General features: G+C 48.9%; 10 protein-coding genes across 10 annotated transcripts; 3 read left to right on the top strand and 7 right to left on the bottom strand.

The window, feature by feature from the left end:
• Positions 1 to 1,852: 1,852 nt before the first annotated feature.
• On the top strand, positions 1,853 to 3,544 carry EPUS_02266 (uncharacterized protein; the record flags this gene model as incomplete). Its single annotated transcript, XM_007787749.1, has 1 exon — positions 1,853 to 3,544. The coding sequence occupies one exon, from the start codon at positions 1,853 to 1,855 to the stop codon at positions 3,542 to 3,544; it is 1,692 nt and encodes a 563-aa protein (XP_007785939.1).
• A 583-nt stretch (positions 3,545 to 4,127) lies between these two features.
• Positions 4,128 to 4,592, bottom strand: EPUS_02265 (uncharacterized protein; the record flags this gene model as incomplete). The annotated part of the gene is made up of 1 exon (XM_007787748.1): positions 4,128 to 4,592. The coding sequence occupies one exon, from the start codon at positions 4,590 to 4,592 to the stop codon at positions 4,128 to 4,130; it is 465 nt and encodes a 154-aa protein (XP_007785938.1).
• A 619-nt stretch (positions 4,593 to 5,211) lies between these two features.
• Positions 5,212 to 6,899, bottom strand: EPUS_02264 (uncharacterized protein; the record flags this gene model as incomplete). The annotated part of the gene is made up of 5 exons (XM_007787747.1): positions 5,212 to 5,555; positions 5,607 to 6,358; positions 6,407 to 6,590; positions 6,646 to 6,781; positions 6,834 to 6,899. The coding sequence occupies 5 exons, from the start codon at positions 6,897 to 6,899 to the stop codon at positions 5,212 to 5,214; spliced, it is 1,482 nt and encodes a 493-aa protein (XP_007785937.1).
• An 806-nt stretch (positions 6,900 to 7,705) lies between these two features.
• On the bottom strand, positions 7,706 to 11,211 carry EPUS_02263 (uncharacterized protein; the record flags this gene model as incomplete). The annotated part of the gene is made up of 6 exons (XM_007787746.1): positions 7,706 to 7,905; positions 7,961 to 8,084; positions 8,144 to 10,420; positions 10,471 to 10,931; positions 10,991 to 11,069; positions 11,122 to 11,211. The coding sequence occupies 6 exons, from the start codon at positions 11,209 to 11,211 to the stop codon at positions 7,706 to 7,708; spliced, it is 3,231 nt and encodes a 1,076-aa protein (XP_007785936.1).
• Positions 11,212 to 11,774: 563 nt separating this feature from the next.
• EPUS_02262 (uncharacterized protein) lies at positions 11,775 to 15,826 on the bottom strand (the record flags this gene model as incomplete). Its single annotated transcript, XM_007787745.1, has 3 exons — positions 11,775 to 12,455; positions 12,508 to 13,029; positions 13,079 to 15,826. 3 exons carry the CDS (start codon positions 15,824 to 15,826, stop codon positions 11,775 to 11,777), a joined length of 3,951 nt encoding a protein of 1,316 aa, XP_007785935.1.
• Positions 15,827 to 16,184: 358 nt separating this feature from the next.
• EPUS_02261 (uncharacterized protein) lies at positions 16,185 to 17,879 on the top strand (the record flags this gene model as incomplete). The annotated part of the gene is made up of 1 exon (XM_007787744.1): positions 16,185 to 17,879. One exon carries the CDS (start codon positions 16,185 to 16,187, stop codon positions 17,877 to 17,879), a length of 1,695 nt encoding a protein of 564 aa, XP_007785934.1.
• Positions 17,880 to 18,406: 527 nt separating this feature from the next.
• EPUS_02260 (uncharacterized protein) lies at positions 18,407 to 19,375 on the bottom strand (the record flags this gene model as incomplete). The annotated part of the gene is made up of 1 exon (XM_007787743.1): positions 18,407 to 19,375. One exon carries the CDS (start codon positions 19,373 to 19,375, stop codon positions 18,407 to 18,409), a length of 969 nt encoding a protein of 322 aa, XP_007785933.1.
• A 563-nt stretch (positions 19,376 to 19,938) lies between these two features.
• On the bottom strand, positions 19,939 to 20,746 carry EPUS_02259 (uncharacterized protein; the record flags this gene model as incomplete). Its single annotated transcript, XM_007787742.1, has 3 exons — positions 19,939 to 20,017; positions 20,066 to 20,170; positions 20,223 to 20,746. 3 exons carry the CDS (start codon positions 20,744 to 20,746, stop codon positions 19,939 to 19,941), a joined length of 708 nt encoding a protein of 235 aa, XP_007785932.1.
• Positions 20,747 to 21,285: 539 nt separating this feature from the next.
• EPUS_02258 (uncharacterized protein) lies at positions 21,286 to 23,693 on the top strand (the record flags this gene model as incomplete). The annotated part of the gene is made up of 3 exons (XM_007787741.1): positions 21,286 to 21,530; positions 21,586 to 23,218; positions 23,334 to 23,693. 3 exons carry the CDS (start codon positions 21,286 to 21,288, stop codon positions 23,691 to 23,693), a joined length of 2,238 nt encoding a protein of 745 aa, XP_007785931.1.
• A 1,101-nt stretch (positions 23,694 to 24,794) lies between these two features.
• EPUS_02257 (uncharacterized protein) lies at positions 24,795 to 26,541 on the bottom strand (the record flags this gene model as incomplete). Its single annotated transcript, XM_007787740.1, has 6 exons — positions 24,795 to 24,951; positions 25,130 to 25,183; positions 25,900 to 26,086; positions 26,144 to 26,176; positions 26,230 to 26,277; positions 26,397 to 26,541. 6 exons carry the CDS (start codon positions 26,539 to 26,541, stop codon positions 24,795 to 24,797), a joined length of 624 nt encoding a protein of 207 aa, XP_007785930.1.
• Positions 26,542 to 27,592: the final 1,051 nt, after the last annotated feature.

Genomic DNA, 27,592 nt, shown 5'->3' with positions numbered 1-27,592 from the left:
TTCACAGTTGGTCTTACAGTCATGGCAAAGCTCTGCAGATGGAGGCGTATCGAGGAGGATATGATGGTGAGAAAGCAGCTGGAACATCTACTGTCCAATTTGTGCACGGAGTGGAGACTCTGGCCACGAGAAGATGGCTGCAAAGCGATGTAAACAGGACCAAATGATATTGTCTTTCGTTCAGCTCAACAAAGTCCTTTGAAGGCGCCGGCGCCAACGCCACCGGAGGGAGCGCTGAAAGAAGAGAAAAGCCTCCCAATCGCCGGAACAGTGAACCCGCCGGAACAGTGAACCCGCCGGAACAGTGAACCCGCTGGAACAAAGATCAAGATCTCGCAATCAGGCTTGGACTTACGGTGAACCGCTTGCATGAAGAAAGTCTCGAAGAGAACGCACACTTCAGCACGATGGCATATTCTCTGACTTCCCTGTAAAAGAAAAAGCTGGTCCAGGTATTTTGGTTAGTCAATCGCGGGATATGAGAACCGACTGACTGTGATTCTTCTGATGAGTCTCAGCAAGTAAGCAAGGTTAGTGCTACAGTGAATGCTGTGAATGCCTGACTGAATGAACAACAATATCATTGGTAAGAAGAAGATAAGATGGTAAGTCGGTATTGGGAAGATACCTAATTACTACCAAGTAAGTGGTAGTGGCTTCCACATGCGCACCCAGTCACATCATTTCTGTCCATCTGGCTGAGTTGATGATGAGGTGCGCGGTGCGCGGTGCGCGGAGCACCTCCTGCTGTAAGAAAAGCAGGATCCCTTCACTCTTGTAATTATACACGATAAGCACATTTATGTGGTTCACCGGAGACCTGGGTGGCTACCACATAATATAAGGAATGAGTATGCTATGAATTCTGGTGCAGCATTTCTGGGCCTCCAAAAGTGTGTGCTAGAAGCTTCATTTTGAGCTCGTGGAGCCACAGGTTTGGGTGGTGCTCCAGGGCCTCCGCCAGCTAAACGTGTAGTTTAAACAGAGACAAAAAAACCATGCTGGGAAGCCAAAGCCCTTTCCATACTGAGTAATATTCTCTTAGCGTACACCACCTCCTTTGAAAAAGTATTATTCTATACGGAGTACTACGTACTCTGTATTCCTGCTGCTGTTGCCAGCCCGCTATCAATCAGTATGTCCCCTAACTAACTAGTTTCCGGGCGTCAATTATTTCACTAACACCTAAATTATATTTTAAAATATTATGTAAGCATATAAAGACTTGGCGACCCGAACAAAACCCAGATGAGGCTTTTAAGCCCAACCCAAATCCGGCCCATTTTGGAGCCTAATTGACTGACGCCCACTTTACTATCGCCTACGCGCCCCACCCTCACAATCAGGCGGGCGCACGCGTGCTATAAGTATGCTTTCTCGACAGTTAGGATGATATTATTAAAAAAATGGTAATTACTGTGAAATGATGAGGAATTCCTCTAAATTCCCTATTACAAACAGGCACCTTGATACATGTGTCAAGAAAACTCAACACACGACCGCTACTAATCATAGTAGGAAAGGTGTGGGCTATAAGGGACTAAACACCGAGCTAAGGCAGCAGCGCTAACCGCGAGGGTTCCATGAAAGGCGGAGCGCCTATCAAGAAGCTAAGAAGAATTCGGTTTACTCTGTATATCAAATTGGACCCACGTAAAAGAAAATACTCAGTAATTCTTAATTAAACACTCGTCCTAATTTTCAGCTGCGATTCTAAGCTTGTATTACAATTAGGTCAGTCTATCTGCACTGCCCCACACTTTTTTTCATTCAAAGTACACCGTATCATCTCTGAGATCCATTTAATCCATCTTCTTGCGAAAGATTTTGTTTCAAAAATCTACTACTTATTATGGATTCTTTTGAGTACACGCCTTTAGAAAACGCTTCCAGTGATATACGCCTAGTATCTCTGCAATATGATATAGAGAGTGCTATTCATTGTCGACTGGACGTCGTTAATGCCGATCCTTTGGCGGACCTTTACCCTAAATACGTAGCGATCTCATACGTATGGGGCGATGGTTCAGACCTCGTACCACTGTCCCTGAATGGAAGACGGAGAATGGTCTCAAGGAACTTGCATATTGCCCTACAATATTTCAAACGAATGCGGTTTCGAAATTGGCTATGGATTGATGCACTTTGTATCAACCAGGAGGACCAAGCGGAAAAGAGCCACCAGATAATGCGTATGCGGTCTATCTACGAACGAGCAGCTGGGGTCGTAGGCTGGCTAGGCCCGGAATCGCCTAAAAGTACTGTGATATTCAGCACGCTGGAGACTTTGGCTATCAAATCGGCACAGGCCACGACACAGATCAGTACGTCTGAAAGGCCTCTACCAGTTTTAATGCGGCGATATCGGAATGGACAGAGCGTGCCAGAGGCTGTAGAGCATCTGGGTTTGGAAATCGATCGGATGTTACGGACGGGAGATCTCCCAAGATCCGAGACGACACAGCTGTTTTCTCGGCCGTTTTGGACTCGAATATGGATTCTTCAAGAGGTCTCAGCAGCTCGCTCGCTAGGCTTTTACTGCGGAATTGACACGATTAGTGCGTTCTATTTTATCTGGGCATTTATGGCATGTATGGCTTTTTTCGAAGGCCTTGATGGCAACTCAGAACATCCGTATCAATGGCTCGAAGTACACGGCTGCCCTCCTCTGACAATGGTAAATGGACTGATAGGAGCAATCATGAATAATGAATTCGGAGCCTCTCTCCCAGCCGAATCTTTGATGGAAAATTTACAGCAGGTCAAAGGTCGCTGCCAAGCGACTGATCCGAGAGATATGATTTTTGCGCTTTTGGAGATTTGCTCCGATGCTAAGGCCGCAGGGATCACGGTTGATTACACTACGACAACGGAGGCACTGTACACAGCTGTGGCCAGATACCTTTTCAAATGCATCGGCGTAAAGTTGATTACGTTGGCTGAGTCGAATGGACCTAATAGCTCAACACTTCCGTCATGGGTTCCTGACTGGCGAAGTGAGCCCCTGCAAAGTCTTTCGGCCTGCACAAAAACATGGTGTTGGCCAGAGGAGTTAATTGCACGTCATTCTAGCCCTTGCTTCAGTGAGCCTTCCATGTTGGTACTCCAAGGAATTCAATTCGACGTGGTCAGCGAAGTCGGAGAAGCATGGAATGCAAGATTCTCTGGTCATCCCTTTGCCGCTCTATGCCACTGGTTCGAAAAACTTGAAGAGCTTGCTAGTCGCGCTAGCACTCTAGACTTCAAGAGAGAAGGAAGTGTAGCAGTTATGGCAGTGTCACTTGGTAGGGAGTTGATTGAGGAAAAAGTTGAAGATTATGAAGAAATGAGACATTTCTCACGATCTTCAGCAGTTGCGGATGACAACATACACCGTCAAGAACAGGTTAACTCGCTACTCAAAAAAAATGTCAGATATATATATTCGTTCGATGGGGTATGCCGCTGGTGGAAGGCGAACGTTGTTATCAGAAAAAGGGTATCTTGGTCTTGGTCCCAGAGCGGTGAAAAGAGGGGACTTGATTGTGGCGTTCGTTGGAGCTGATGTTTCCTTTATCTTACGTAAAAAGCAAGACGGGCAATGCGTTCTCCTTGGAGAGGTATATCTACATCAACTTGGTCATGAAAGAGTGTTTGATGGATGCTACTTTGAGGCCTTTGACTTACATTGAGAATTTCATATCAAAGACTCTGTAGGGAGAAAATTTTAGAGTAAAGAAAAGTTGCCGATCAGCCAATATCTGTAACAACAAAGGTCTTTAATAAGTATAGCTGCAGCAACTAATAACCCTGCAAACCAGCCTACAGAGTCCGTGATGATGTCTTCGGTAAACAGAGATTCTTCTCTAATTAGCAAATGATCAGAGTTGTAAACTTTTGCTTCAAAGAGTGTGCGGTGTCAACCCTTGCCCCAGCTCACCTAACTAACTACTGTAAAACGCAGCACTCCTTTTATCAGATGATACCTAACCCATAAGCAACAATCCCCTGAGCATTAACCGCCACCAGCAGCCACACCCTCCCTTTTTCCCCATCCCTCCCTTGATAGCTAGGCTGCATCGATCTTCCCACCCTTGCTGCTGTAGAGCACCCATGAACTTTTCAATATCTCCCTCTTCGGACTCCGCTCACAACCAAGCAGCGACAGCCAACAACGCAGCACCGCCCGCACCCACAAGACCCGCAGTCGCTCGAGGAGGAGCAGCGGCCGTCGCATTCGCTCCAGCTTGACTCGCAGCCGAGGTTGCCAATGATTCGATGCTCGAAATGGCACTGGACATGGCGCCGGTGGCTTCTGACGTAACGCTGGCGAGTTGGCTGCTCAACTCGCTGGAGATGCTTGATGCGGCGGCAGAGGTGAAGGAGGATAGGCTGGCCATGTCGGTCATGGTGGCTGTTTCAGTAGCATCACCGTCAGTTGGGGTAGTGGTTGCAACACTGACGGCGGATGTATCTGTCATTGTTGATGAGACGGCGCTGCTGATAATGGAATCCATGTTGCTGGCGATGGAGCTGGCCGCTGCAGAGGTCGTGTCTTGGCTGTAGGCAGTGGCAGGGAGGAGGGCGAGGACAACTGGGATGAGAAAATGCATTTTGAGTGTGCTTGCTGTTTCTGAAATATAGATGGAGGATATGTGTGGACTGTGTGTGTGTGCGCCGGTAATTCAGGTCAAAGCAGAAATATGGGGTTGGGGATCAAGAACAGGGTGTGGTAGGTGGCATGATGAGCAGCGAATATAACGTTTGGGGACTGCAAGGTGGGCTCCTGCTGTGAACACATGCCAAGTTCAACAAGATGAGGTCATGTCGACTGTGAATGTGAAACAATCGGAAGGGATGCGAAATGATCGAGCTGTCTCTGTGGTGTTATGTCCATTCCAGTGCTGCAAGGGTCACCCAGGGCGGCCATTGGTATGTACCAATCAATATGCGCGCACCGATTCGCTCAACACGTGCACTTCCCGAACATTCGTATTGCACAGGCATAATTTTCAGGTTCGCTGAGTATGGTTGACATCGAGATCATCCATATTAAGTGGGAAGTACAAGAAAAATGTACGTAGTAAGCCAGTTTGCCGGATCTGCACTGGGATGCTCCCACTATGTTTGGTTAGTCAGCGTCTTGCATATCACTTCTTACGATGCTCAGAACTCCATGTCGTCCAACAAACCTACATACAAACAAAAGAGCCCTTCTATACTCCCATAACCTCAACTGTTCAAGTAGGCTCGGATTGCACCTTGCAGTTTCGAAGCGCCTTCACCGAGCCTCTGAGTAATGTCCTCCAGATCGTCTCCAGCCGTAAGACCGAATCTTCGGACAAAATCCCTAGCCGCATTCTCCAAATCTCCGTAATTCTCTTCTTTGGGCAGATCATCCTCAGGTCGACCAAAATAGGCATTACTTGAGATGCTTGTTGCACCTTCGAAGCCTTGTAGGCGGGTCTTAGCTTCGGCTTGCGCTGACGGATCAAAGGTGTTGCGGCCGAAGAACTCATCGCTCGAGATGCCCTTCTGGCCTCCAAACTTTTCTCTGGCAAATTTCTCACCGTCATCTAGATGTGTCAGTCTGTTATGTAAGGATGGAAAGTAAAGAACGGCGTTACCATCAGCGGCTTTGCTTGCACCAACAGCTCCGAAGCCGAGCTTTTTGGGGGCTGGCGCAGAACTTGACTTGATGCTGCCCGTCTGACCAAATCCCAGCCGGCCCATACCCATTCCCAGTCTTTCAATCTCACTTGGGCTTCGTTGATGCCCCTGTTGAGAGCCATAGCCTGTTTTCGGTGGACTGATTGGTATTGGAGCTGCGATTTCGGTGTTATTGGTCAATGTTGATTTGGTCTTCGCGGCCTCTGCTGCCTTCTCCGCTTCCGTATCGTAACCCAATCTGTCTATCCTCTCTGCCTCTTCTTTAGCTTTCTTTTCTGCCGCTTCGAAATCGATATCCTCTCCAACCACCTGCTTAGCTCCAAGCTTCTGACCCCTTTTGGCGCCAAGAATGTTGGTCTTTCTTGGTCCAGCCGCTGTTGGACCTTTCCGGATAGCGGGTGAAGACGTAGCGCGAACAACAACTGGTGCGGGCATGGTCTTCTCAGATGATTCGGTGGTAGCTAAAGGTGACGGTGATTTCGGTCGTCCAGCCGCTGCTGTGCCGTTTTGATTTGCAGAAAGAAAGGGAGACGAAATACGAGATGCAACTGTTGGTGTGCCCGTTCTCGACGGAGGATTGCTCGGTCGTTTTATTGTAGGCGTATCCCAAGACGAAAAGAAATCGTCGTTTGGCTCCCCAACAGGCGTTGAAGTGCCATCAGCAGCCGCGGCGACATAATCATCAGTGACGACAACTTCTCCAGGGTAGCTATAGTTATGTCAGACTGCTCCTTGGATATCCCGTAGGCAGACTTACTCCTGCGAGTCCCCAGCAGCACGACGCTTCAGCTCGTCCTTATACTTGGTTGCCGCAGTAGATGTATATTTCACTTTGGGATCCTTGCTCGCTAAAGCAGCAGTGCCTCCATTCGACTGAAAGAACTTGGTCGCCGATTCGTTCCCGCCGACTTTCATTATCCGCAACTGCTCCCACTGCCACACTGGAGGGATATCAGCCTACTAAGTGGCGTTCATGGGCATATGCAATTGGTTTACCATCGAGATTCGTCGATCGCACAAATGAGATATGAACACCCAGATTTCGGTGGTTTGAGGAGCAGTCTAAACAGAGATAGATGCCAAAAGGGACCGAGGACCATGTAGGATTCTTCTGACCACAATCAAAACATATCTGTTCCGTCAGTACAGCGCAGGGTAAGCCGAGGACCAATATGACAACTGACCCGGTTTGCTGGCTTGGTCTTGAGCTTTTCAAAAATCTTCTGAGACTGTGACTTGGAGGCACTCATTGCTACAATCAAGTAGGCAAACGGAGAGTAAGGCGATGCTGGTAATAGATCTGGGGGCAATGGAAGCAGGAATATGTGCAAAATTGTTTGCGCCCCTGGTTGGCTCTCTTTTGGCGACACGAATTTCAATTCCATCTGGCAAGTCCCAAGGCTTGCCAAGCATCAGCACAGGGGGCCACCCCACCTGCTAACGTGATTACGGTAGAAGCGTCAAAAATAATGGTCCTTGTTAGCACATCGTTCGCCCCACTATATGTGTCATGACCTGTGATCTCTTGACTCTAGGTCCTCCTTCAACATACAAATTAGATTTTGTAGACCATAGGATTATACTTGGCCGGACTCTGGGCCTATGTAGTAGGCACAGCAAGCTGAATCTTGACGCACTAATTGATTCCTAGCCTATTGATGAAGATGGAGTGGCTTAGAGCACACAGTCAAAATCCAATCTCGACGGCAGTGTTGACCTCCACACACAGTCTTTGCTCTCTAAGAGTCCACGTGCATGCCACCTTGCAAGTATCTTTAGGAACCGTCACCAGCTCACAAACAGCTAAGTCCCAACACGTATTTCAAGCCATCTGAGATGGAGCCCGGCAGGTGCGGAGCAGCCACTCGACAGAATCGACACTTGGTGCGGTGGGGAGTCTGTAGCATGGATTCTGAGACCCTTTCATAAAGATGTCACAGGTTATCACTGCTCTGTATGAAATCCTATGGGTGGTTGAGTCCTTGTTGTAAAGATGTTTGCTACTCACTTTCAGATATCGAAGTTGTATTCCGATGTGTAAATGTGCAAATTTGGGTTAAGGTCCTATTTTAGTGGGGGAGGCTTGGGGTGCGGCAGCGGTTGCTTGAGCTGCATTTGCTTGTTGCTCGTGGGTCTGTTGCGCTGCAATAGATCGTATCTCTGCTTCTTGAATCACACCTTGAAGCAACTGCTGGTCTGCAGGCTCCAAAATCTTGGTTAAAGAGTCGTATAATGGAGGTTGTTCCTGTTGCAGCCCTGCGAAGAAATGCCAGTCAGTACATAGCCTGATAAATACCACTTTCCAGCTTACTCAGAAGGCTGTCACGGAACATTCCGTAGGGCTCCAGTTTATCAAGCGGCGTCTCTAGTAGCGAGTCTTCATCCATCACCGAATCGTCATCATCGCTGTCTTGAAGAGAACTGAACTTCTCAGCCTGTATTGTTGCCATTTAGCATCATAATCGGACAACGGGAAAGAGGGTATATCGTTTACCTCAGATTTCAGGAAATCCAGATATGCCTGACTTTCGTCTTTCACATCTCCGCCATCATCACCAGCAGTTGCGGTAGCAGCATTATCCCAATCCGCATCCTCGACACCGGTCCAATCTTCTGCAGCGTCATCGTCGTCATCTTCATCGTCATAATCACTCACGCCATCGAAATCGTTGTTAGTCTTGATCGCTTCTTCACGTTGTTTCACTGCAGCAGGCAGAGTCCTGAACAGGTGGGTTACGCCTGTGAGTAACCTTGGCCAACCCGTTTGCACTGATGTAGGGACTTGGTCCGCTCTCAAGGTCAACAGGGACGAGATGGCAGCAACGCAGAGCTTCTTGTCATGGACTCGCTTGAAATTATCAATATTGCCAAACCAGATGCTGAAGAATTTGTTCGTCCAGCCCTTGGTCTCTAGGACACGCATAGCGAGCAGTGGATTGTAGTAAATGGCATTAATTACCATTTCCATGAGGTGAATTTTGTAGCTCTTAACAAGCGTCTTGCTTGAGGGCCCCGCCAGAACAGTCATTGCAAATTCAATGAACGTTGGAACATAATTGTCGACGTGACCTCTGAGGTTGAGCATGATTGCTTCGGCGAGTCGGCAACCACATATTCTGTCCACACCTCCAACCTTGGGATCGCTGAATATGTCGCGAACCATGCCAGCCATTGCGGCAAGATAAGGTGGATGAGCGATCAATCGATCCTGTCCGTACGAAACAAAATTCTCTAATGCCGGGAGCATGTCTTCGAGATAGAGCTCGGCACCATCCTTGAATGTCTTATGCATAAGCTCGAAAGCATGCCACATAGTATCAGAAATAGATTTGGACGCAAATGTGCAAGAATCAACAATTTCAAAGACTTCGTTGTACAGATCGTACAGCTTGCTCTCGAGCGTTACCGTGATCACTGGCATGAGGATAGTTTCGAGGTGAGCAAGGACGTCAGGAGAAGCTTCAAGCGTGAGAATCAAGGTGCCAATCGTCTGCAGCACACCCAATGCGGCGATTGACTTATCATCGAGATAATCACCGTACTCGCCGCCGTCGCCACCATTAGCAAGCGCCTTGCTCTCGTTTCGTTCCAATAAGTCACGAACAATTCTGAGATACGTTTCCCGTAACTGCTCACTTAAGGCCACGGCGAAAGGAGTCAATTGCTCCGAGAAAACCTCGACGAAGTCCTCCATCACGTTTGCCAAAGCATCAACATCCACTTCATTGGCCAACTTTAGTAGCTGATGCATGATCTGTGGTATGTTTGACCGTACAGCATTCTTGATTACTTCATGGCGGATGAGCGGTTGGAGGGCCAGAGAAGCCATAACTCGCACAGGAAGCTCAGGATCTGCCATACTTTCAAGTATGTTTCTGTATATCACCATAAGGTTCTCCGGATCCTTGAATTCGAGCTCTTCAAATTGCTCAAGTGTGTTGCATGCCCTGGCTCGAAGGAAACCGTGTGGAGAACGAAACTCGGGGAAGACGTGCCGGACGAAGAAATATTCGACCTGGTCTGCGACGGGTGATTTCTTGCCAAGGATGACAGAAGCCAATGAGCTAATCATTCGCAGTGCCCCTTCTTTCTCACGAGGAGATTTTTGATCATCCGGGGCCGATTCGTACTTGGTGACAATGGTATTGACGAATGAAAGGATGGCGAATGTTTGTTTCTTGCGTGACTTCGTCAGAGCAATCAGGAAGTTGGTAGCAGCCATGTCGGGCGCAGATACTTCCTCATAGAAATTGAGCTTCCGATGTAGATATTCAGGCGGGTCATCAGAAAAGAGCTCAATGTCTTCGTCTGTCGGACAAAGCAAAGGGAAGATGAGATGGGCAATCAAACTGTCCATATGTGGTTTAAGACTGTCCCACATCGCTCTTGGCTTCACGCTCTCTTCGAGAAAGACAAGCGTGAACGAAAGGGCTGGCTTACTCAGCCAGTAATCACCACCAACCCATTTCTCGATCTCTCTCAAATAGCCGTTGAGAATCTCAGGTGCAAAGGTAGAGAGAAACAGCTTGGGGTAATCCCCATACTCCTTGTCCTGGTTTTTGGATAGGCTGGCTGGGTTCCCATATCGCACGAAGAGCCGATTCAGGTTAGCATAGCACCACTTTTTTGACTTCCACCAATGATTCTTTTCCCGCTCGTCCACGTCTTCGGGCATCATGCTGGCAGGAAGCGTTTTGCTAATGACTTGAAGGAACAGGGTACACCAGCCCACTGTCTCCTGCTGGCCTCGAAGAGGAACAGGAAGCTCATACTGCATGCCTGTTAGCATTCTACTCGCATAAGTGCAGTCCATCAACATACGTAGATAGCGTGTTTGTAACACTTCACTACAAGTCTAAGCATTTCGCCAGCTTCACTACTGTTTTCCCCCACTAGCTTATTTCCCAAGTTTAGCAAAGGTGGAAATGCCACCGTCACGATCTTGTCAAGATCTGCTCGAGTTTCACCAGCTTTGAAGCGATATGTGCGGCAGATGGACAGTAGGCATTGTAAGCCCGCCAGCACAGAAGCGGCATCGTTGGTATTGAGAAGTTGCAGGGTAACGTCCATAAAAGTAGGCCATTTTGCAGGAAAGTCATGGTTGAGGATGGTTTGGAGGATCGGTATAAGCTGACCGCGGATCATAGGCGAGGAGGCGGCAATCAAGGGGAGCAGGCGGTCACGAAACGAGGCGCGTTCGTTCTCTGGTATTGATTTGTGAAGGACATTTTCTTCCTGCGGAGGCCATCCACGTGTAATTCTGTTCTTGAGGTAGACCACCGCTATGGTATATTCATTAGCATGCCGCTCCTATGCATCAACGCGCGGAAAGTGGATGTACTTGAGAGACGAGTGCCATTATTCTGTTCGGTTTGCAAAATATCGAGGAGAGCGTTGATAAAGCCGGGTTGTTCTTCAGCCTGGTTGTTAAGATGTCAGACGTGATTACTCAAGTAGAGATGCACCACGTACAGATTTCAGAGTCAGTTCAGCCTGTCTTCTTGTGTCTGTGTTAGCATCGATGGTCGACACGATACATGCCCGCAGCGTTGCGACATCCATGGTAGCCAAAAATGGCTCCGCACTCCGACGTTGTCTCAACTGGCCAGGCTGTTTCTCGTGATACCTTCTGGGTGGGGCAGAGGAGGTATCATCCAAGGCTCGAGGAATTCCTGAAGATCAACAGGTTGGATTGTGACAGGCATAAAGGGCCCAGTGAAGTATGCATGGGTACATCGGGATGAGGAAGAAAATTGTGGATTTGTGACAAAATTTCTGGCTAGGTGATCCAGGAACATAAAACAACCTTGACCGCTGATCATTCTGCGGGCTATTCACGAGCCAGTAAAGTATCAGCTCCTTTCACCCATATCAGTGATTCGGTGCCTCCATTCTACGTATGTACCTGAAGATAGGGCCATGGCCGATCTACGCTGTCGCTGTCGTGCTAAATTCAATTGTCTCTTCTGACTTTTCTACGAACAAGTCTGAGGCCGTCTTCCGTTCGTACAATAGCATTCGTTCTCTTTCGTCTGATGCACAAGCTCTTAGTGGTCCGGTCGATTCTTTGGCCTCCAGTTCGCCTTCTATGCAGCTCGGTTCACAACTAGACAATGGCTCTGTAGCTACATATACAACGAGGCGGCAAAGATGACATCCCGCTTGATCAATTCCTGTGCCTGTTGCATCTTAGTGTACAACGTCGGATCTCCCACCAGCTTTGCTGCACTCTTCACCTCCCTGCAGGTTTCGTCCAATCTCGTGATTACTCTGACAATGGTTCCTTCCATAACGTCGGTCAAGTCCGTGATACGATTGAACGACATTCCTCGAGCCCATTCATACACCACTTCAACTAACCCAAAACGTGGTCGACTGACAAAGTCATTGGAATCCTCACTCGAGAGGATCACCTGGTGCAGTATTTGGTACTGATTGACTTTCTCCGAGATTGCAACGATAGTCTGCTTGCCCTTCTCCAAAGTTTTGGTTAGCGTAGGGTCTATGTCGGTCTTCTCCTGGAACACAAATGCAGACAACAAAGCCACGATTTCCTCAGGTTCGAAATTCGCGAGCACGTTCTCCAGTATCAGCTCTGTCAGTACTAGTTCGTCGGCTGAATGTATCTCGCAAGCTACTTTGCCTTTGAGCTGCACTCGGCTTTCTTCGTCAATAAAATCCAGGTCTTTGAGAACTTCGATTCGCTGCTCGTAATCAGGTAGGAGTTGCAAATTCTGATCCGACATCAGCTGTTTCAAGGCCAAAATGTTTTCCTTGACGAGCCACTCGTCGTGTTGCATCGTGAACTAGTTTTTGTCAGCGTTGTCTTGAACTGCGTTGCGTCTTATAACATATTACATGTTTGAGAAAGTTAGGACATTTCAAGCACTGCCCTTGCTGAGCAATATGTGCCCACTTCTGCCTCTCGGTGAGGAGTTCTCGGACTTGCAGATCTTTCACCTTGTCCCACTCCAGCTCATTCCAGTCAGGATCTCCCCAGTCGCAATACCTAGTTGTGAATTCTTCTTCCGCTAACTTCTTTTGCACTGGATCCGAATTCAGCATGGCGGTAACGTTAATCTGGTCACCCTCATCAATAACTTTCCTTATCTGCAAATACCAGGGTGGCCCTCGCACCTTAACGACAGCGACTGTCACACATTCCACATCTTCAAGATCCACGCTAATTACAGCCGACTTCACATCTTCAGCTATCTTTGGCAATTCGCTGAACATTGAGCGGAATCTGGGTAAGTAAGGTAGCAGATCTGATGGCGAACGTCTGCCCTCTAGTGTGCGGATCTCAAGGACGGACAGATGGGGTCGAGGTCCACCAACGAGTCCGTCTCGAAGAAGGATTCCTGCTGTGCGTGTGCCGTCCTGGCAGGTCTTTACTTTTATGAAACCCGGATTGAAAGGAGAGACTTACCTTCTTGAAGACTATGACCCTCCTACTGGACCACAGTCTTTTACCCACAGGGGAGGCTAGAAGACTAATATGTAGGTCAGTTGTGAGTTTTTCAAAATTCATGGCTGCCTGATGACAAGCTTCGATGTCCTGGTCGCATATCCCGCATGGCTCACGCTTGATCTTGTTAAGATTTGCCTCTGAAAGTTCCACCTGCTTAGCATGTTGTGGAAGCATTGCTTGTGTTGCATTCTCGCTGAAACTCCGTTTGATCATCTCTTCAATCTTCAAGGCCTCTACACGGAGCAGGTTCAGAATCATGTTGTATGTCAAACGGAATTGGGATCGAAGTTTCGTTGGGTCTCCAAGAATCATCTGCCTCAATTCACCAGCAGGAGGCGCTTCGGTTTTCCCAGAGGTGACAATGATGACCGATCCGACAGTGTCTAGACCACGTCGCCCTGCTCGACCAGCCATCTGCGTGTATTCTCCTGGTAGCAGATTCCTAAACTCTCGTCCGTCGTGCTTACGATAGCCTGAGAACACGACAGTACGGGTCGGAAGATTCAAGCCCATTGCAAACGTCTCTGTTGCAAACAGAACCTTTACAAGAGTTTTGGCGAACAGAATCTCGACGATCTCCTTGATGATAGGAAGGAGCCCACCATGATGCACCGCAACGCCTCTGCCAAGCAGTTCTCGAAGCCTTCGGATTTGTGGCAGTACGCGGTCCTCCGCCTTGAGCCGCGCTATCGACTTCTCGATGATCATGTGTATCGCGCTCTTCTCGGCTGCTGTGCAGAAGTCCTGGTTTGATAGAGAATCCGCGTTTTCTTCGCATCGCTTTTTCGAGAAGACGAAAATGCAGCAAGGTAACAGGTTCTCCTTGCGCAGCTGTGAGACTAGATGGACCCATACGTTACGGTCTTGGGCTGCACTTGTCCTGCCGCCTCCTCTACCGGTGCGCGCGATATTGCCCTGGCCTCGATTGGCAGGCTGCCCTCGGCCTCTCTGCTGCCCACTTCCCCGTTGTTGCTGACCGCCGCGTTGATTGCTACCTCCTCTGCTGTACTGTCCTCGGCCTGCTCGAGCAACAACTGCTCCACCTCTTGGCTGTAGCTGGGTCTCTGCAGCTTGTTGTTCTTTGATCTTATCTCGACCAGATAGGATGTCATTTGCCGCTTTCCAGCCTTTTTCAATAAATCTCTTCTCAGAGTCAACGATCTTGTGCATCTCCTTGCCTGCCCATAGGTAGTGTTCTAGAGGTACTGGTCGTTTCGGTGTAGAGATCACGTATATGTCCTTCTTCTTCGTTCTGCCTACCCAGGATGCAAACTCGTGGGTATTAGGTACCGTGGCGGAGAGCAGGATTAGAGTAACATGCTCTGGAAGCATGATAATGACCTCTTCCCACACTACTCCTCTCTCAAGATCGTTGACGTAGTGAACTTCGTCAAATATCACAAACTCGACATCACGAATAAGATCTGCACCCCGATACAACATGCTTCGGAGAATTTCTGTTGTCATGATCAAACAACTCGCTTCTGGTGAGATCTGAACATCTCCCGTTAGTATTCCGACATCGTCGAAAACCCCTCGAAAGTCTCGAAACTTTTGATTGCTCAAAGCCTTGATTGGTGACGTATATATGGCTTTCGTCATATGCTTCGCCGCCAATGCAATAGCATATTCTGCCACTACAGTCTTTCCTGCAGAGGTGTGAGCTGCAACAAATACGGAGTCGCCGCTCTCGAGGTGATAAACTGCTTCCTTTTGAAAAGTGTCAAGCTCGAAAGCCCATGTTTTCGCCATTTCCGGGACCAGCTCGTGAAAGTTGTCCATGCCTTTGTTGACATCCACCACGTGTGCCCATTCTCGTCCCCTCGTCCGAGTCGAGGACGCCAATAATTGCCCACGGGGCTCAAGCGCTGGAAACTCAATTGGCAGTAGCGCTTCTAGGTCTTGATCATCTTCATCTGACTCAGGTGGTGTGACTCTCTTGAAATGGGGACCACTGGTCCGGACATCATCATTTGTATCGTCGTGGCCTTTGCGGTGAATGAACTTCGCCTCGACATCATCATTCTCGAGCGCAGTCTCAACATCTGTGGCTGAATCGATTTCTTTCTTACTATTCTTCCTCGAAAATTTAAGTCCTCGTGAGAAACCGGGAGCGATCTCAAGAAGGCCCCCTTCCGTGCCAAAACTGATGATACGGTCGAGAGCACTTCCTTTCGTCGACGCTCTCTTGTCATCCTCAAGCTGGGCCTCTCGTTCGACGGCATCTATGGCATCGATCCCATCCAAGCCGCCGGGTGTGAAAGGGAAGAAACCAGCTGCTCCACGTACAAGGTCTGCTCTGTTCGCTGGCCTTCTTAGAATAGACGTCGAGTTCTTAGCGGTGGCGCTGCTTGCTGGTACTGTCACTTCTTTGTAACCGATGACTCTTCCTTCCAGGCCTTCTCTTGTGAATCGTAAAATTGTTCTGGTCTGAGTGGGTGCAAATTCACAAATATCAGCATAGTTGGTGGGGGCATCCCATCTCCGTTGGAGTTTATTGAGCCATTGAGCGCTGAAAGATGTGGGTGGCGTCAGAAACTCAGCCTCCAGTTCTTCTTTAAGGGTTGCTGATGAGGGAAAGGGCTTCTTGCGAGGTTTATGCTCTTTTGTGGTGTCATGGTCGATCCAAGCATCCAGATTCTCATTGCCAGCTTTCGCTCCTCCAATTTCCACCTGCTCGAAGGCGGCCGAAAGACGGCCGACCATCTGAAGGACATGCACAGCTGCTGTATAAATCTCGGTACTTACTCGAGACACGTGGGTGCCGTGTTTTGATGCAGCGGGGATATTTGAGATGATGACACAAGACTTTGGAAGCTCAACATCTGAAATGTTTACTTATTTTCCACCCTCACCTCAGCTTCGCTTTCGCAAGGTGTAGCTTGTGCAGCTCCCAAGGATCCAGTTTGCCAATTCTTACAGAGTTGCAATCAGCATCCACGTTGGCTCCTGCAGTGAATTAAATAAGATCGATGATGGGCTTCGCCGACACAATTAAATGCCCGGCCACTTTACGCTCATATTCTAGTGTTATGGATTGATGTCATCAAGCAGACCTTCAATGATGGCATTACCTTCTGCAAAATCTCCCTCAGGTCATCCATGGATTCTACCTCATTTTCGGGAAAGTTTAAGGTATCCGTGGTCCGCAAGTTGCGAAGGCCTTCCTCCAAGACACATATTCTACGATGCTAAGTTCTATCCCTATCATACGTCTTCGACAACAGCACCCGTCTTCGCGCTTGTTGGCAACCGAGAGATCGTAATATGCCGTCCCTCTACTATTAGAGGCGAGGGTCTGGTCCGTATCCATGTCTTTCGAGATCTTGAGCCGGTCCCAGATGATTGGTCGATCCATTTGTCGTCAATTCTCAATAGTTGTGCTTGGAACTATGTTGAACAATCAGTGCCACTCATCTCAGTGGCTGGCCCAAGCGGTCTCATCAAAGTCCTCAATGCTCTTACTGGGGACCTTGTCACTACGCTTGTCGGCCATGGCGCAGAAATAAACGACTTAGCCACACATCCGTTGTATCCATGGATTCTCGCTTCTGCCTCTGGAGACCACTCTATCAGGATTTGGGATCTACGCCGAAAGATTGAGCTTGGGGAAAATGCTTGCTTGATCATTTGCGGTCATGGACATGGGCATAAAGAACCAGTTCTAACATGTGCCTGGCATAGCTCAGGGACATACTTGATCTCTGGGGGTCAAGATCATATGGTGTGCATTTGGACCATTCCCGACCTCGCACCTGCCAGTCTGCTCTTCGACGTGGGTGAAAAGCCAGCTAAGGCCCTAAGATCGTCAGCTGAAACAAAAGTGATCCATTATCCTCATTTTGCGACATCAGCAGTCCATTCGAACTATGTTGACTGTGTCTGCTTCTATGGAGATCTAATTCTGTCTAAAGCTGCCGAGGAAAATAAGATTGTTCTTTGGATGGTCACCGGATTCGATTCCAGAGCATTAACCCCTTCACAAGAGTGTGCACCAGGAGCAGGCACGTTTCAAGACACTCGCTCTGGATTTCTTCCACAGAGTGCCTGTAGCCAGGAATCTGAAAGAACAGGCCCTCAAGAGCCTTTGCGCGCCTCTAGCATCCCTTTATTTCACCGCCTGCTCGAGTTCCAGGTGCCTTTTAGCGAGCTCTTCTACATGCGCTTCTCACTGCTCATGCCTACTCAGACACACCCTCACCTTCATCCGGTGCTTGCAATTGGGAACACGAAGACAAAGGTCTTCTTCTGGGACCTCATGGGCCTCGAGATGGGACATGATGCGGGCATGACAGGCCCAAACGACGAAGATAAGTTCAAACGTCCTGACAGCAAAAGCAAAAGGAAAGCAGGGGAGCCTTTCAGTCGAAGGGCGCTTGAAGGCTATTCCGCCTCCGATGTCCGATCGGAATCACCTCTCGCTTCTTCATCCCGTCGATCCTCATCGGTAATAACGACAGCCAACGCTTCATCACCAGCGATGTCATCTTTGCAGGAGCCAGAAGTCTCCACGACAGGAACTTCCCCTGCTTTATTTGATCCCCCGTCCGTAGTGCCGAGCATGCTGCCTCGCATGAACAAGTACAGGATCAATGATCCTTTTATGCCTGTTCCGGCTCATTATAGCCACACTCCGAACGTCAATTACCATCTCTCTGCAAGACAAGCAGCATGGAGTCCATGCGGAAGGTGGTGTGTTATCGCCGGCGAGTCAGGCTCAAAGGATGCCATGGCTGTAATCTATGATAGATGGGTATGATCTAGAATGGGATTCACCACTAGGGGACTGGGTTCGTGTCCATCGAAATTTCAACAGGTAAAGGCCCATACTCTCACCAAGACATGGAAGCACTCAAGAGACGAAAGCGATGCATAGACTTCTCCGATTCCATTCGTGAGCGAGAGGCATCAGTAGAGAATCAGACCCCTTTTTTCTTGCTATGCGACCCTCAGAGCAGACTAGGTTTCAAATATCACAGGTCTTGTGAAGACCATGTGTTAGTATTAATGCCAGATCAAGGAACAGGTCCAAAGGCTCGCTCGAATTGATCACAGCCTGAGTGAAGGGGATGACAACGTACTCCTTACAGACTCAACAGGAGTAGCCCTTGAGGGGCTTCCTTCGATATGAACCACTATAAAGTACAAAGAGTGAAAGTGTAGTATTAGGGAAAGAAACCACTATAGAAGTGAACATCTTCCGCGGAGCGGATCTCAACCGGCTACCGCGACACTTTGCATTCATCTCATTCCACGTTACTGTGCTTACGGCCAGATATAATCCAGTCAGTCTTTCTGAATAGTGCTCATGCGCAATAGAAACTGCTCCTGAGCCTCCTTCCTAGCTCTCTCGGACTCAGCGTCGAGATCCAATTTGACGAGTATCTCATCAGCTCGATGCATTCTTATGATATGCCGGGCAACTTCTAGCCCGCGGGTACATCCTGTTTTACCCATTCGCAGGAGAAGCTCTGAGAGTTTCCAAGCGGCAGATAGGACCAGCAGCATAAAACCCCAGGGGTGATCCTTAACAGACTCGTCGCAAGAGTTGAATATCTGTTGCACAGAGCCTGAGATAGCTGCGTTTCTCGCTAGGAACGGTGGTAGCCATACCGAGACCTTATCTTTGATATTCCTAGGGCCATCTCTTTGCTGTGTCTCACACACTACCGCATTTCCACAGCTAGGGCATTCAGGACAGACAAACTCAACATCCTTCAGCTCTGAACCACTTCCCTCCGGACTCGGTGTTGTGATCCGGTCAATGGTCGCGGCTCCTCGCCCCTGTGCTTCGCCTATCTGCTTCATCCACGGCATATGATTGTGGATCCATAGAAGCAGGTTGTCGAGAGGGGTTGTAGTTTCTTCGCCGGACAAGGGAGGAGGCGGTCGAGAGACTTGAGCGCTCATATCGGGACGAGCTGCGTAATAGGCGGTCATGGCGAAGAGGCATAGAAGAGTAACTATAGCTCTAGTAATACTTAATGCTCGGTCGCTTGGAATGTCATGGGTGTTGCGATTAGATTTTGTGATCCGTCCAGCGGTGGGGCTCTGCCGTTCTTCAACTAGTGTATTATCAGACGAAGGTTCTGCCTTGGATCGTCGACCTCGAGTTGATCTCGCTACCGAAGCTGCGCGAGGTTTTGCCACTATCTCTTCTCCATACACACTGGGATTGTCTATCACGTCCTCGGCGGATCCACGTCGCCATGTCCCCGACTTGGAACGGGAGGCACGACCTTTTGGTCTCGGCATTGCGGCAGCTCGAAAGCGAGATCGGCTGGCAAGCTCCGGGCGGAGATGAAAGAAGCAGTATGAAGAGGTTCTCTTTTGGATAGCGAAGGAACAAGACTGAAAGGGAACGCAGAGTATACTATTTGACAATCTAAGGGCAAGCTCGGTAACAATAGAAACTAGGGGATTGCCGTGCTGTGTGTTTTGGTTCGTTTTATGCATGCCTGCACTGTCTCCCGGGAAGCCCGAACATTCCTTGTAACAAGCAAGGAGCTTCACGGTCTAAGTTGGTCATCATTATGGTAGATTGAGATAACACTTACCAAGAAAAGTAATGAGCACGGATGCCACTCCATCAACCACAATCATGGAGGACAATCATGGAACGTATTCTTTGCATGGGCTCTCCGATAAAGGCAGAAATCGTTTCTCAACTTTAGAACAAATGCCCGACTACCATGTGGATCATAAACTGATTTTGAATTGTATTGCCACCAAAGATAGTAAGAGATGGTGACTGAGGCAAAAGTTGATGTTCTTAGAGACGTATATATACAGACTTGTGCGCTGTTGCCTCGCAACATCTAGGTTGTCCCAGTGTGAGTGCCTCGTTCGAAATAGTCCCATTGCCCTGGAGCAGCCTTTTCTTCAAGGGGTTCCCATCTGAAGATGTGTCAGCAGAGAATCCATAAGAAATGCAAGAGTGCATACACTCTCGCAGCGATCATCTCGTCCACCAATGTCAATTCACCCTCTGCAACCATGATGACCTCCTCTACAAGGCCGGCTCCGATCTTATTCTCTATATAATTGATCCTGTCAAGGCTTTTAGTATGTCTGCACCCGAGCGGAATTTCCCGTAACATACTGGTCCGCATCCAATGGTGGCTCCTGTTCCAGCTCACTCGGTCTTTGTGGCTCTTCAACCTCTAATCTCTCCTCCTCTGCCCTGATCGCTCTAGCCTTCGAATTTGCCATCTCTTCGGTGGAAGGACCCTCTGGAAGTACTTCACGTACTGCGCCATCCCAGACTTCTGACGTGGCCTCAAAGGGTTCCGAAAATGCAATTGATCCATCCTTCTGCATCACATGGGAGTAGGCGGCAGGATTTTTCTCGATCTGGGCTTTGACTCTTGATAACCACTCCTCATACCCTACCGGCTTTGTGTCCTCTATGATTTTCAAACGAGATTTCGTGATAGCTTCGGTCGATTGGCGATAGACTGAGGATTCGGGAAGTGCTTTGAGTTTGTCCAAGATTTGGTTGTAAGTGTATATCAGAGCAGGTCTGGGTTGCGGATGGGTAAGAATGCCGGTTAAGCCAGTGGGAGCGTCGACTTCTAAGATCTTCGATGGCTGGACTTTGGCCAGCAACCGTAGAGTGCCTCTCATTTCGCGTACTTTCTCCCGAATAACAAGACAACGCAGAGAAAGCAAACGTAGACGGTGATGGTGATTAATCCCCACACAAGCTCAGCAATTGAAGTGGGAGGAATTTAATGCTATAGAGCGTTTCACCAGAGCCACCAAGGATTCAATGCCTGAACGGTTGAGATCTATTGCGGTGGTCAGTTAAGCTTGAAGCTCTCCACATACTATCCGAGGAACTTGCCGGGAATGCCAAGACTTGCTGGCAGGAGCAGCGGGCAACTTTCTTCCAGGGGGCCATCTCCATGCAACCTCTAACCCAGCGGAGCGCGACGACCTCGACCTCTTCCGAGAATATACCTGCGTACGCCTCCAGTCATCTATAAACGCGGATTATCCGCCCTGACCTCTACGTCTTTCCCGGTCAGCCGTTCCGTTCTTTGGTAAATTTGGCACATTCTATGTTCAGGCCTTTGGTACTGCTTCAGCTACCCATTCTAGCACTCTTCCAACATTAATCAGTCAGGCCGAGGGACGGTCAACTCTGCGCCCAGAGCGCTACCATGAGGTCAGTGTTGGTCTGGGTGTTATTGTCGTCGCTTTTGAGACCAATATCCGCTGCACGGCCCCCACAAGAAAACGATGCAAAGATAGTTGCTCAGAATGGGGACAAGACGGCAGACTCTGCTGCAGCGGCTGCAGGTGATGACGAAGGAACTGAATATACTACTTTCAACGACATTAAAGTCCCTCAGATGAAAGATATTGAGGGTGAACAGTTCAATGAAACGATTAAGGATGGATATTGGTAAGCACGGAAAGAAGGATTCTGCAGTATTGTATGAGGCTGACTGGAGCGTTAGGTTCGTCGAGCATTTCTCTCCAAGTTGCGGACACTGTCAGGCTTTTGCGCCGACGTGGCAGACTCTGTACGAATTCTATTATACATCGTCACCAATTCAGTCGCAAACCAAGTCCCCTTCGCCAGACACCCCAAACTCCTTGAATGGATTCCATGGCTATTATAATTTTCATTTTGCGAGGATGAATTGTATCGCTTTCGGTGATGCTTGTGCAAAGAATAACATCAAGGCCTGGCCATCACTCATGCTATACAAAAACGGCGAATTTGTTGAAAAGTATACTGGAGAGAAGAGCATGCCAGCTTTGAGCCACTACGTCGAAGAGAAACTTGAACAGATCAGACCTGGCTCACGGCCTCGAGAGGGCCTGAAAGTGCCGGAAGTTGGAGCTAATCGAGTTGATCGCACAGCAATGCCCGAAACACCTTTAGCCAAGGACAAGGACGTTGCTGCAGGGGCTGCGGCGGGAGAAAAGCACAATGATCAGGCCGCCGCTCTTGCAGATGCGACAAATACCGCAATGCTGTCGTCCGAAACAGCCAAGGCGGGCAGAACAAAAGAAGTCAGCAGGACTGGGCCGGCCCCCAATCCACAGGGTACTTCTATCTCCCTCACGGCCGAAACTTTCCAAAAGCTGGTGACCAGTTCGCAAGACGCATGGTTCATCAAATTCTACGCTCCATGGTGTGGACATTGTCAGGCCCTCGCCCCCACCTGGGATCAGATGGCAAAGGCTATGAAAGGTCAGCTTAACGTAGGAGAAGTCAACTGCGACGCCCAGTCCCGCCTGTGCAAAGAAGCTCGCGTGAAGGGCTACCCAACCATCCACTACTTCCGTGGCGGCGAAAGGGTTGGGTATGATGGCCTGCGAGGACTGGGCGATCTTTTGTCCTTTGCCGAGAAGGCTCTCGATTCGGATGTCAAGTATGTTGACGCTGCGCAGTTCAAAGACATGGAAGAGACAGAAGAGGTCATCTTCACCTACTTCTTTGATCACGCAACCACTTCTGAAGACTTTGCAGCTCTAGATCGCTTGACTCTCAGCTTGATCGGCCATGCCAAGATCGTGAAAACAGACTCTCCAGCGCTGGCCGAGCGATTCAAGATTTCCACATGGCCACGCCTCCTCGTCTCTCGAGACGGTGTACCAACGTACTACACAGCTCTCGCGCCAAAAGACATGCGCGACTTCCGGAGGGTGCTCACCTGGATGCAGTCTGTCTGGCTACCCATCGTGCCGGAACTGACCATACCCAATGCACTCGACATCCTCACCAATAAATTTGTAGTCTTGGGCATCCTTTCTCGGAACCGACCAGATGACTTCATCCAGTCGAAGCGCGAGCTCAAGAATGCTGCGCTCGAGTGGATGGATAAGCAGACACAGCTATTCCAGCTTGAGCGCCAGGAAATGAGAGACGCGAAGCAGCTCCGTATTGATGAAGCTGAAGACCGCAACGATCAGCGTGCCCTACGACAGGCCAAAAGCCAAAGAATCGGCATCCGCGAAGAAGACTTCAGAAAACCGGTCACTTTCGCATGGGTGGACGGCGTCTTCTGGGAGCGCTGGCTGAGAACTACATACGGCGTCGATGTCACGGATGGTGATCGCGTTATCATCAATGATGAAGAGGTATGTCTGCCCATCTCTCCCATCGCAGAACCATCCCTCTGCTTGTTGAAACAAGAAACCCGTACCCCCCAATCCAAGCTTACTGACTAACCTCTCTTTGCTTTGCCTCCTACAGAACAAACAATACTGGGACACTACAACCTCTGGCGCCTACATCATCCCCTCCCGAACCTCCATCCTCGAAACCCTCCACCAAATTGTCGCCTCCTCCCCGCCTAAAATTCAGCCCAAATCCACCATCGGCACCCTCGAGAACATCTTCTTCCAGATCCGCCATTTCGGATCCTATCATCCGTACCTGGCGCTTGGGTTATTATTTGCGAGCATTGCTGGGGTGGCAACGTTAGGGAAGAGGAAGATGAGGCACGGAGCGAGTGGTAACGGGGGTGGTTATTTCAAGTTGGATGGAAAGGAGGGTTTATTGAATGGCATGGGTGTTGGTGGTGGGGGTGGAGGGACGGAGAAGGCTGATTGATGTATAGTATGTTAGGGCTTTCTTTTGTTGGTGGAGGTTACGATAGGCAAGGTCTCTGGGATCCGCTTGCTTGGGAGCTGACGGCTGTAATTACGGGGGCGTTTTCTTGGGTGGCATAGCTTGGCTTCTGGCAAGAGCATCTTGGTATTGGCGCTGCCAATGGCCGTGAATAGTTATTCTTCACAATATACTCGGTCTTGACGGCACGGTCTTAGTATCGTTTGCGAACGCTATTCTTACTGAGACGAATTGGCAAGCTCTGAGATGAAGATGTTCTTCGGCTGAATCAAAGGAGATCGGAACAGGGAATGACACTGTTTGGATCGTCTTGCGCTTGTTGAGAACGAAACTCAGATGAGTCCGGGGTCTTTCGTTCCCATCATCCGGCCAGGTAGAAAGCCTTGAACAACTGCAACGATTGCTCGGGGAACAAGTATCTCACTATCGTCCGATGTGTGGCAAGAATAATATCTGTCCTGGTTTTAGTTGTGCTACGGTTAGGTTACAAAGGTATTGGGCCCAGGTATTTAGACGTCCCGGGCATGAAGACTAGTGTATGATGCTCTCGTACTGTCGACTTTCCGTTATTGATGCCGTAGAGGCATATGCGCTGGCAGGGTTGAGTGGATGGAGATGTAAAGATATAGCAGTACCTAGGTAGCAGGAAGAAGAAATTTTCTAGGAAAGATGTAAAGCCAGAAACGTTTAACCGAATCAGAGGGAAGGCAGTTCAAGCTGGCGGAACATGTAACCGAGAGCTGAGGAGAGAATTGAGCGAATTGAGCAAATTGGCCATGAAACAACTGGAATGCATTTTTGGAGACCATATGAGGGAAAGTTGCAAGTAATCGAAGGAGACTGGGGAGGTCTTAGGAGAGGGAACTAAGAGGACGGAATTTGACAGACAAGTAAGAACATCAAGACGATCGATGCGATTGCTCAACATTCCCGGCCACAGCCGCAGGAGAGGCAGAGGAATGTTTCGGATAAACCGCACTTCCATTCAGATACGCCGGTCATCATGCTAATGGTTCCTTTGTACAATTCCCATTTCATCCTCCTTTCATGCTTCTCTCCATTGTTTTGTAGATCTTAGATCGCTTAGAACGGATTGTCCTCCGGCGGGACTTCTCTGACGAAATAGTCGCCTATTAAAGGCATTTTGCTGAGGATGTCGTTTCGAACTTTGGGGACTTCGCCGAAGAAGAAGAGAGCGAAGATTCCGGCGGAAGCACCGAAGCCTGCTGCTATGGTGCCACTGCAGAGAAAGTGTTAGTCGCATGTTTGTCATTGAGAAGGACGATGGGGGCCAGAGGGTGCGATAATCGTCATGTGTGGTCGAAAGAATTCGTTGTGCAGAAGCCTACACAGTAATACAGTTTCTGCCATGGAGACGACGATCGCCTGAACATGAGGATGTAAACAATAGAACATACTATCTTGCCAATGTCCCGAGGCTTGTGCCGTGGAAGTGGGTTCTGGTGTTGTATCTGCCCAACCAGCTCAGTCAGCCCTTATTGCTGCTCCTAACCGCAGCAGAAACAGGTCCTGCGTCTGAACTTGGTTGCGAAAGAGTCTGTGAGATCACACATACACAGGACCATAAGGTGACTTGTAGGCAGTGTAGCTAGGTCTTTGTGTCCAAGGGTCGACTCCGCGTTGTCCACGAACCTGGGAGAATGTTTGCGATTAGTAAGAAGTCTTCCCGAAAAGAATTGTGCTTGAAAACTCACCATTGTGCTTTTGACCAGCCGAGAAGAGAAAAAGTGCAAGAAAGGGAACAATAACAAATCCTCGGGGTCGAGGTACTTGCGAGCTCGGAAGCTTTGCCTCCCAATGCAGTTGTGGCTTGGCATTAATTACACTAACCACTTTCGGGCAACGCGGCAGCACGTTCACATTAATGATATCTACTCTCCGTTTTTCAGATATGTGGTAGACTTAAGAAACATCGTAGTTGGTCTAAATCTGGGAGGGATATCCAATAACGGGACAACCAAAGCTGGAGGCTCAAGCCAGTGTCTTTCCCAAATTGTTTTGGTATCCAGACTGGAGAGCATGTGAGCTGAACGAGGCACCAGAATAGCCACAAACAATATGTTAATTTGTTATGTTTCCTATACACGGTCTTTTGGTGGAGCGAAACGGTTGAGATGCCGTACAAATCAAGAGACAGCAGACTCCCCAGTCCCCGTTTACAAATTACAACCCAAGAGGGTTGTCCGCGGTTTGTTTCTTGCCACCAATTGAGTCATCTGTCTTGTCTGCAGCGCCCCCAGCAGCACCACCAACAGAACCAGTGGTGTCTTTGACCGTGTTTCCAGCGCCTTTGGCAGTATTACCCAGCCCTTCAGTGACACCAGAAACCGTGTCACCTAGCCCCTTGCCGATGCCTGGAATATATTAGACAGCTTGCACACGCCACCCGCTCAAACTGCGTTGACACCTACCTCCAACAGCATTACCAGCAGTGTTCGTCACTCCTACAGAGAGGTTAGTACTTAGCTTCTCGTACACCGTTGTTGCTGACGCTCACCTGAGACTCCTTTGCCGGCCGTATCCGCAACGTTACCGAGAATACTGCCTGACGAGACCTGTCAGTCAGACCTACTTGCGAACATTACCCCGCAGCAGAAGCAGCAAGAAGACATCATGTGCGGAAAGTGGTAGCGATGTAGGATGACATTGCACACTTATGCTGACCTAGGGCCAGGACGTGCAATGGGCATTGGGTAATCGAGTAAAAGGTTGAAGGCAGGGTAGGCTGTCGGTGCAAATAGGACATCATGAAGACTGCCGCTAAAGCGAACTGCGTGAGAAACGTACCACCTTGCTTTTGGTCGGCCATTATTGCTTTGCACGAAAAGTGTGTGATAGGTGGTTTCAATATGTAGCTGAAAGATGGTGAGTTGCTAATCTCACAGCAAGACCAAGGCTTCAGCTGCTTACTCTTGCTGTGCACTGGACAGAGTTGGTTGTTAGGTGATTAGTAGAAGTTGATCAATCCGATAATAACGGGTAAACAGTAGAAATATACTCTAGGCCCAGCAGGTTACATACTATGACGAACATCAAAAGGCACAGCAAGGCTTGACGTCAACCTCGAAGAGGGGCACTTGCCAGAGCGGCAGCCATGTGTGAACAAAGTTGCGCAACTGCCCTCCGAGGACGATCTAGTTACCCTTGATATCTCATCGACGTTTCTAGTTTGCGGTGGACCCTGCATTGCAGCAAGTCAACCAATTGGTTCACGTTTCGCCATCGTACCAGGCCTCTATTCAGATAACCCTTGCCAAATTCTGCCACGCAAAATGTTTCATGTACTACGGTAGGAGGCATAAGTATTGTTGGTGTGAACTAGTGATAGCTAGTTTTTGATACAAGGGTCTGGCATCCTTTTGGGCTATTGTAAATCTTGACCCTCGTTAATCATGGTGATTGGCTCTGTTCTATGAGCCATACAGACTAGACGTCGTTTCAGTAAAGTGCAACTTCGTCAAGCCATGTAAAATACGGAATTTCTGGCTTGAAGCTAACAATACTTATGCCTTATACTGTAGTAAGGAGGTGATAGGTTGCACTTCTGGGGAAGAAAGACTAGAGAATGGTTTGATCTCAGAAGATCGACATCTATCCGCACGAACCAGCGCCACATTCAACTTGCAGCCACAGCAAGTGCGGCTGTCACGGACCCGTCCAATTTCTCCCGAATGCAGCCAAGAAGCTTCAACTTATAAGAATTTTACTAACTTCACCGGGAGTTTTGGTTGACATTTTCAAATTGACCGAAGGCAAGAGCCCGGTCAAAAAGATTCGAAACAGCTAATCTGGATCTAGTCTTGCTTAATGGGATGCGTAGTCAAAGACATAAAGCCTGTTTGACGTGTTGGAGCCTATCG

This window comes from Endocarpon pusillum, assembly GCF_000464535.1.
Source record: "Endocarpon pusillum Z07020 unplaced genomic scaffold C698727, whole genome shotgun sequence".
NCBI lineage: Eukaryota > Fungi > Ascomycota > Eurotiomycetes > Verrucariales > Verrucariaceae > Endocarpon > Endocarpon pusillum.
Note: the sequence above shows the minus strand (reverse complement) of the source record. Positions and strands in the feature narration are given on the sequence as shown.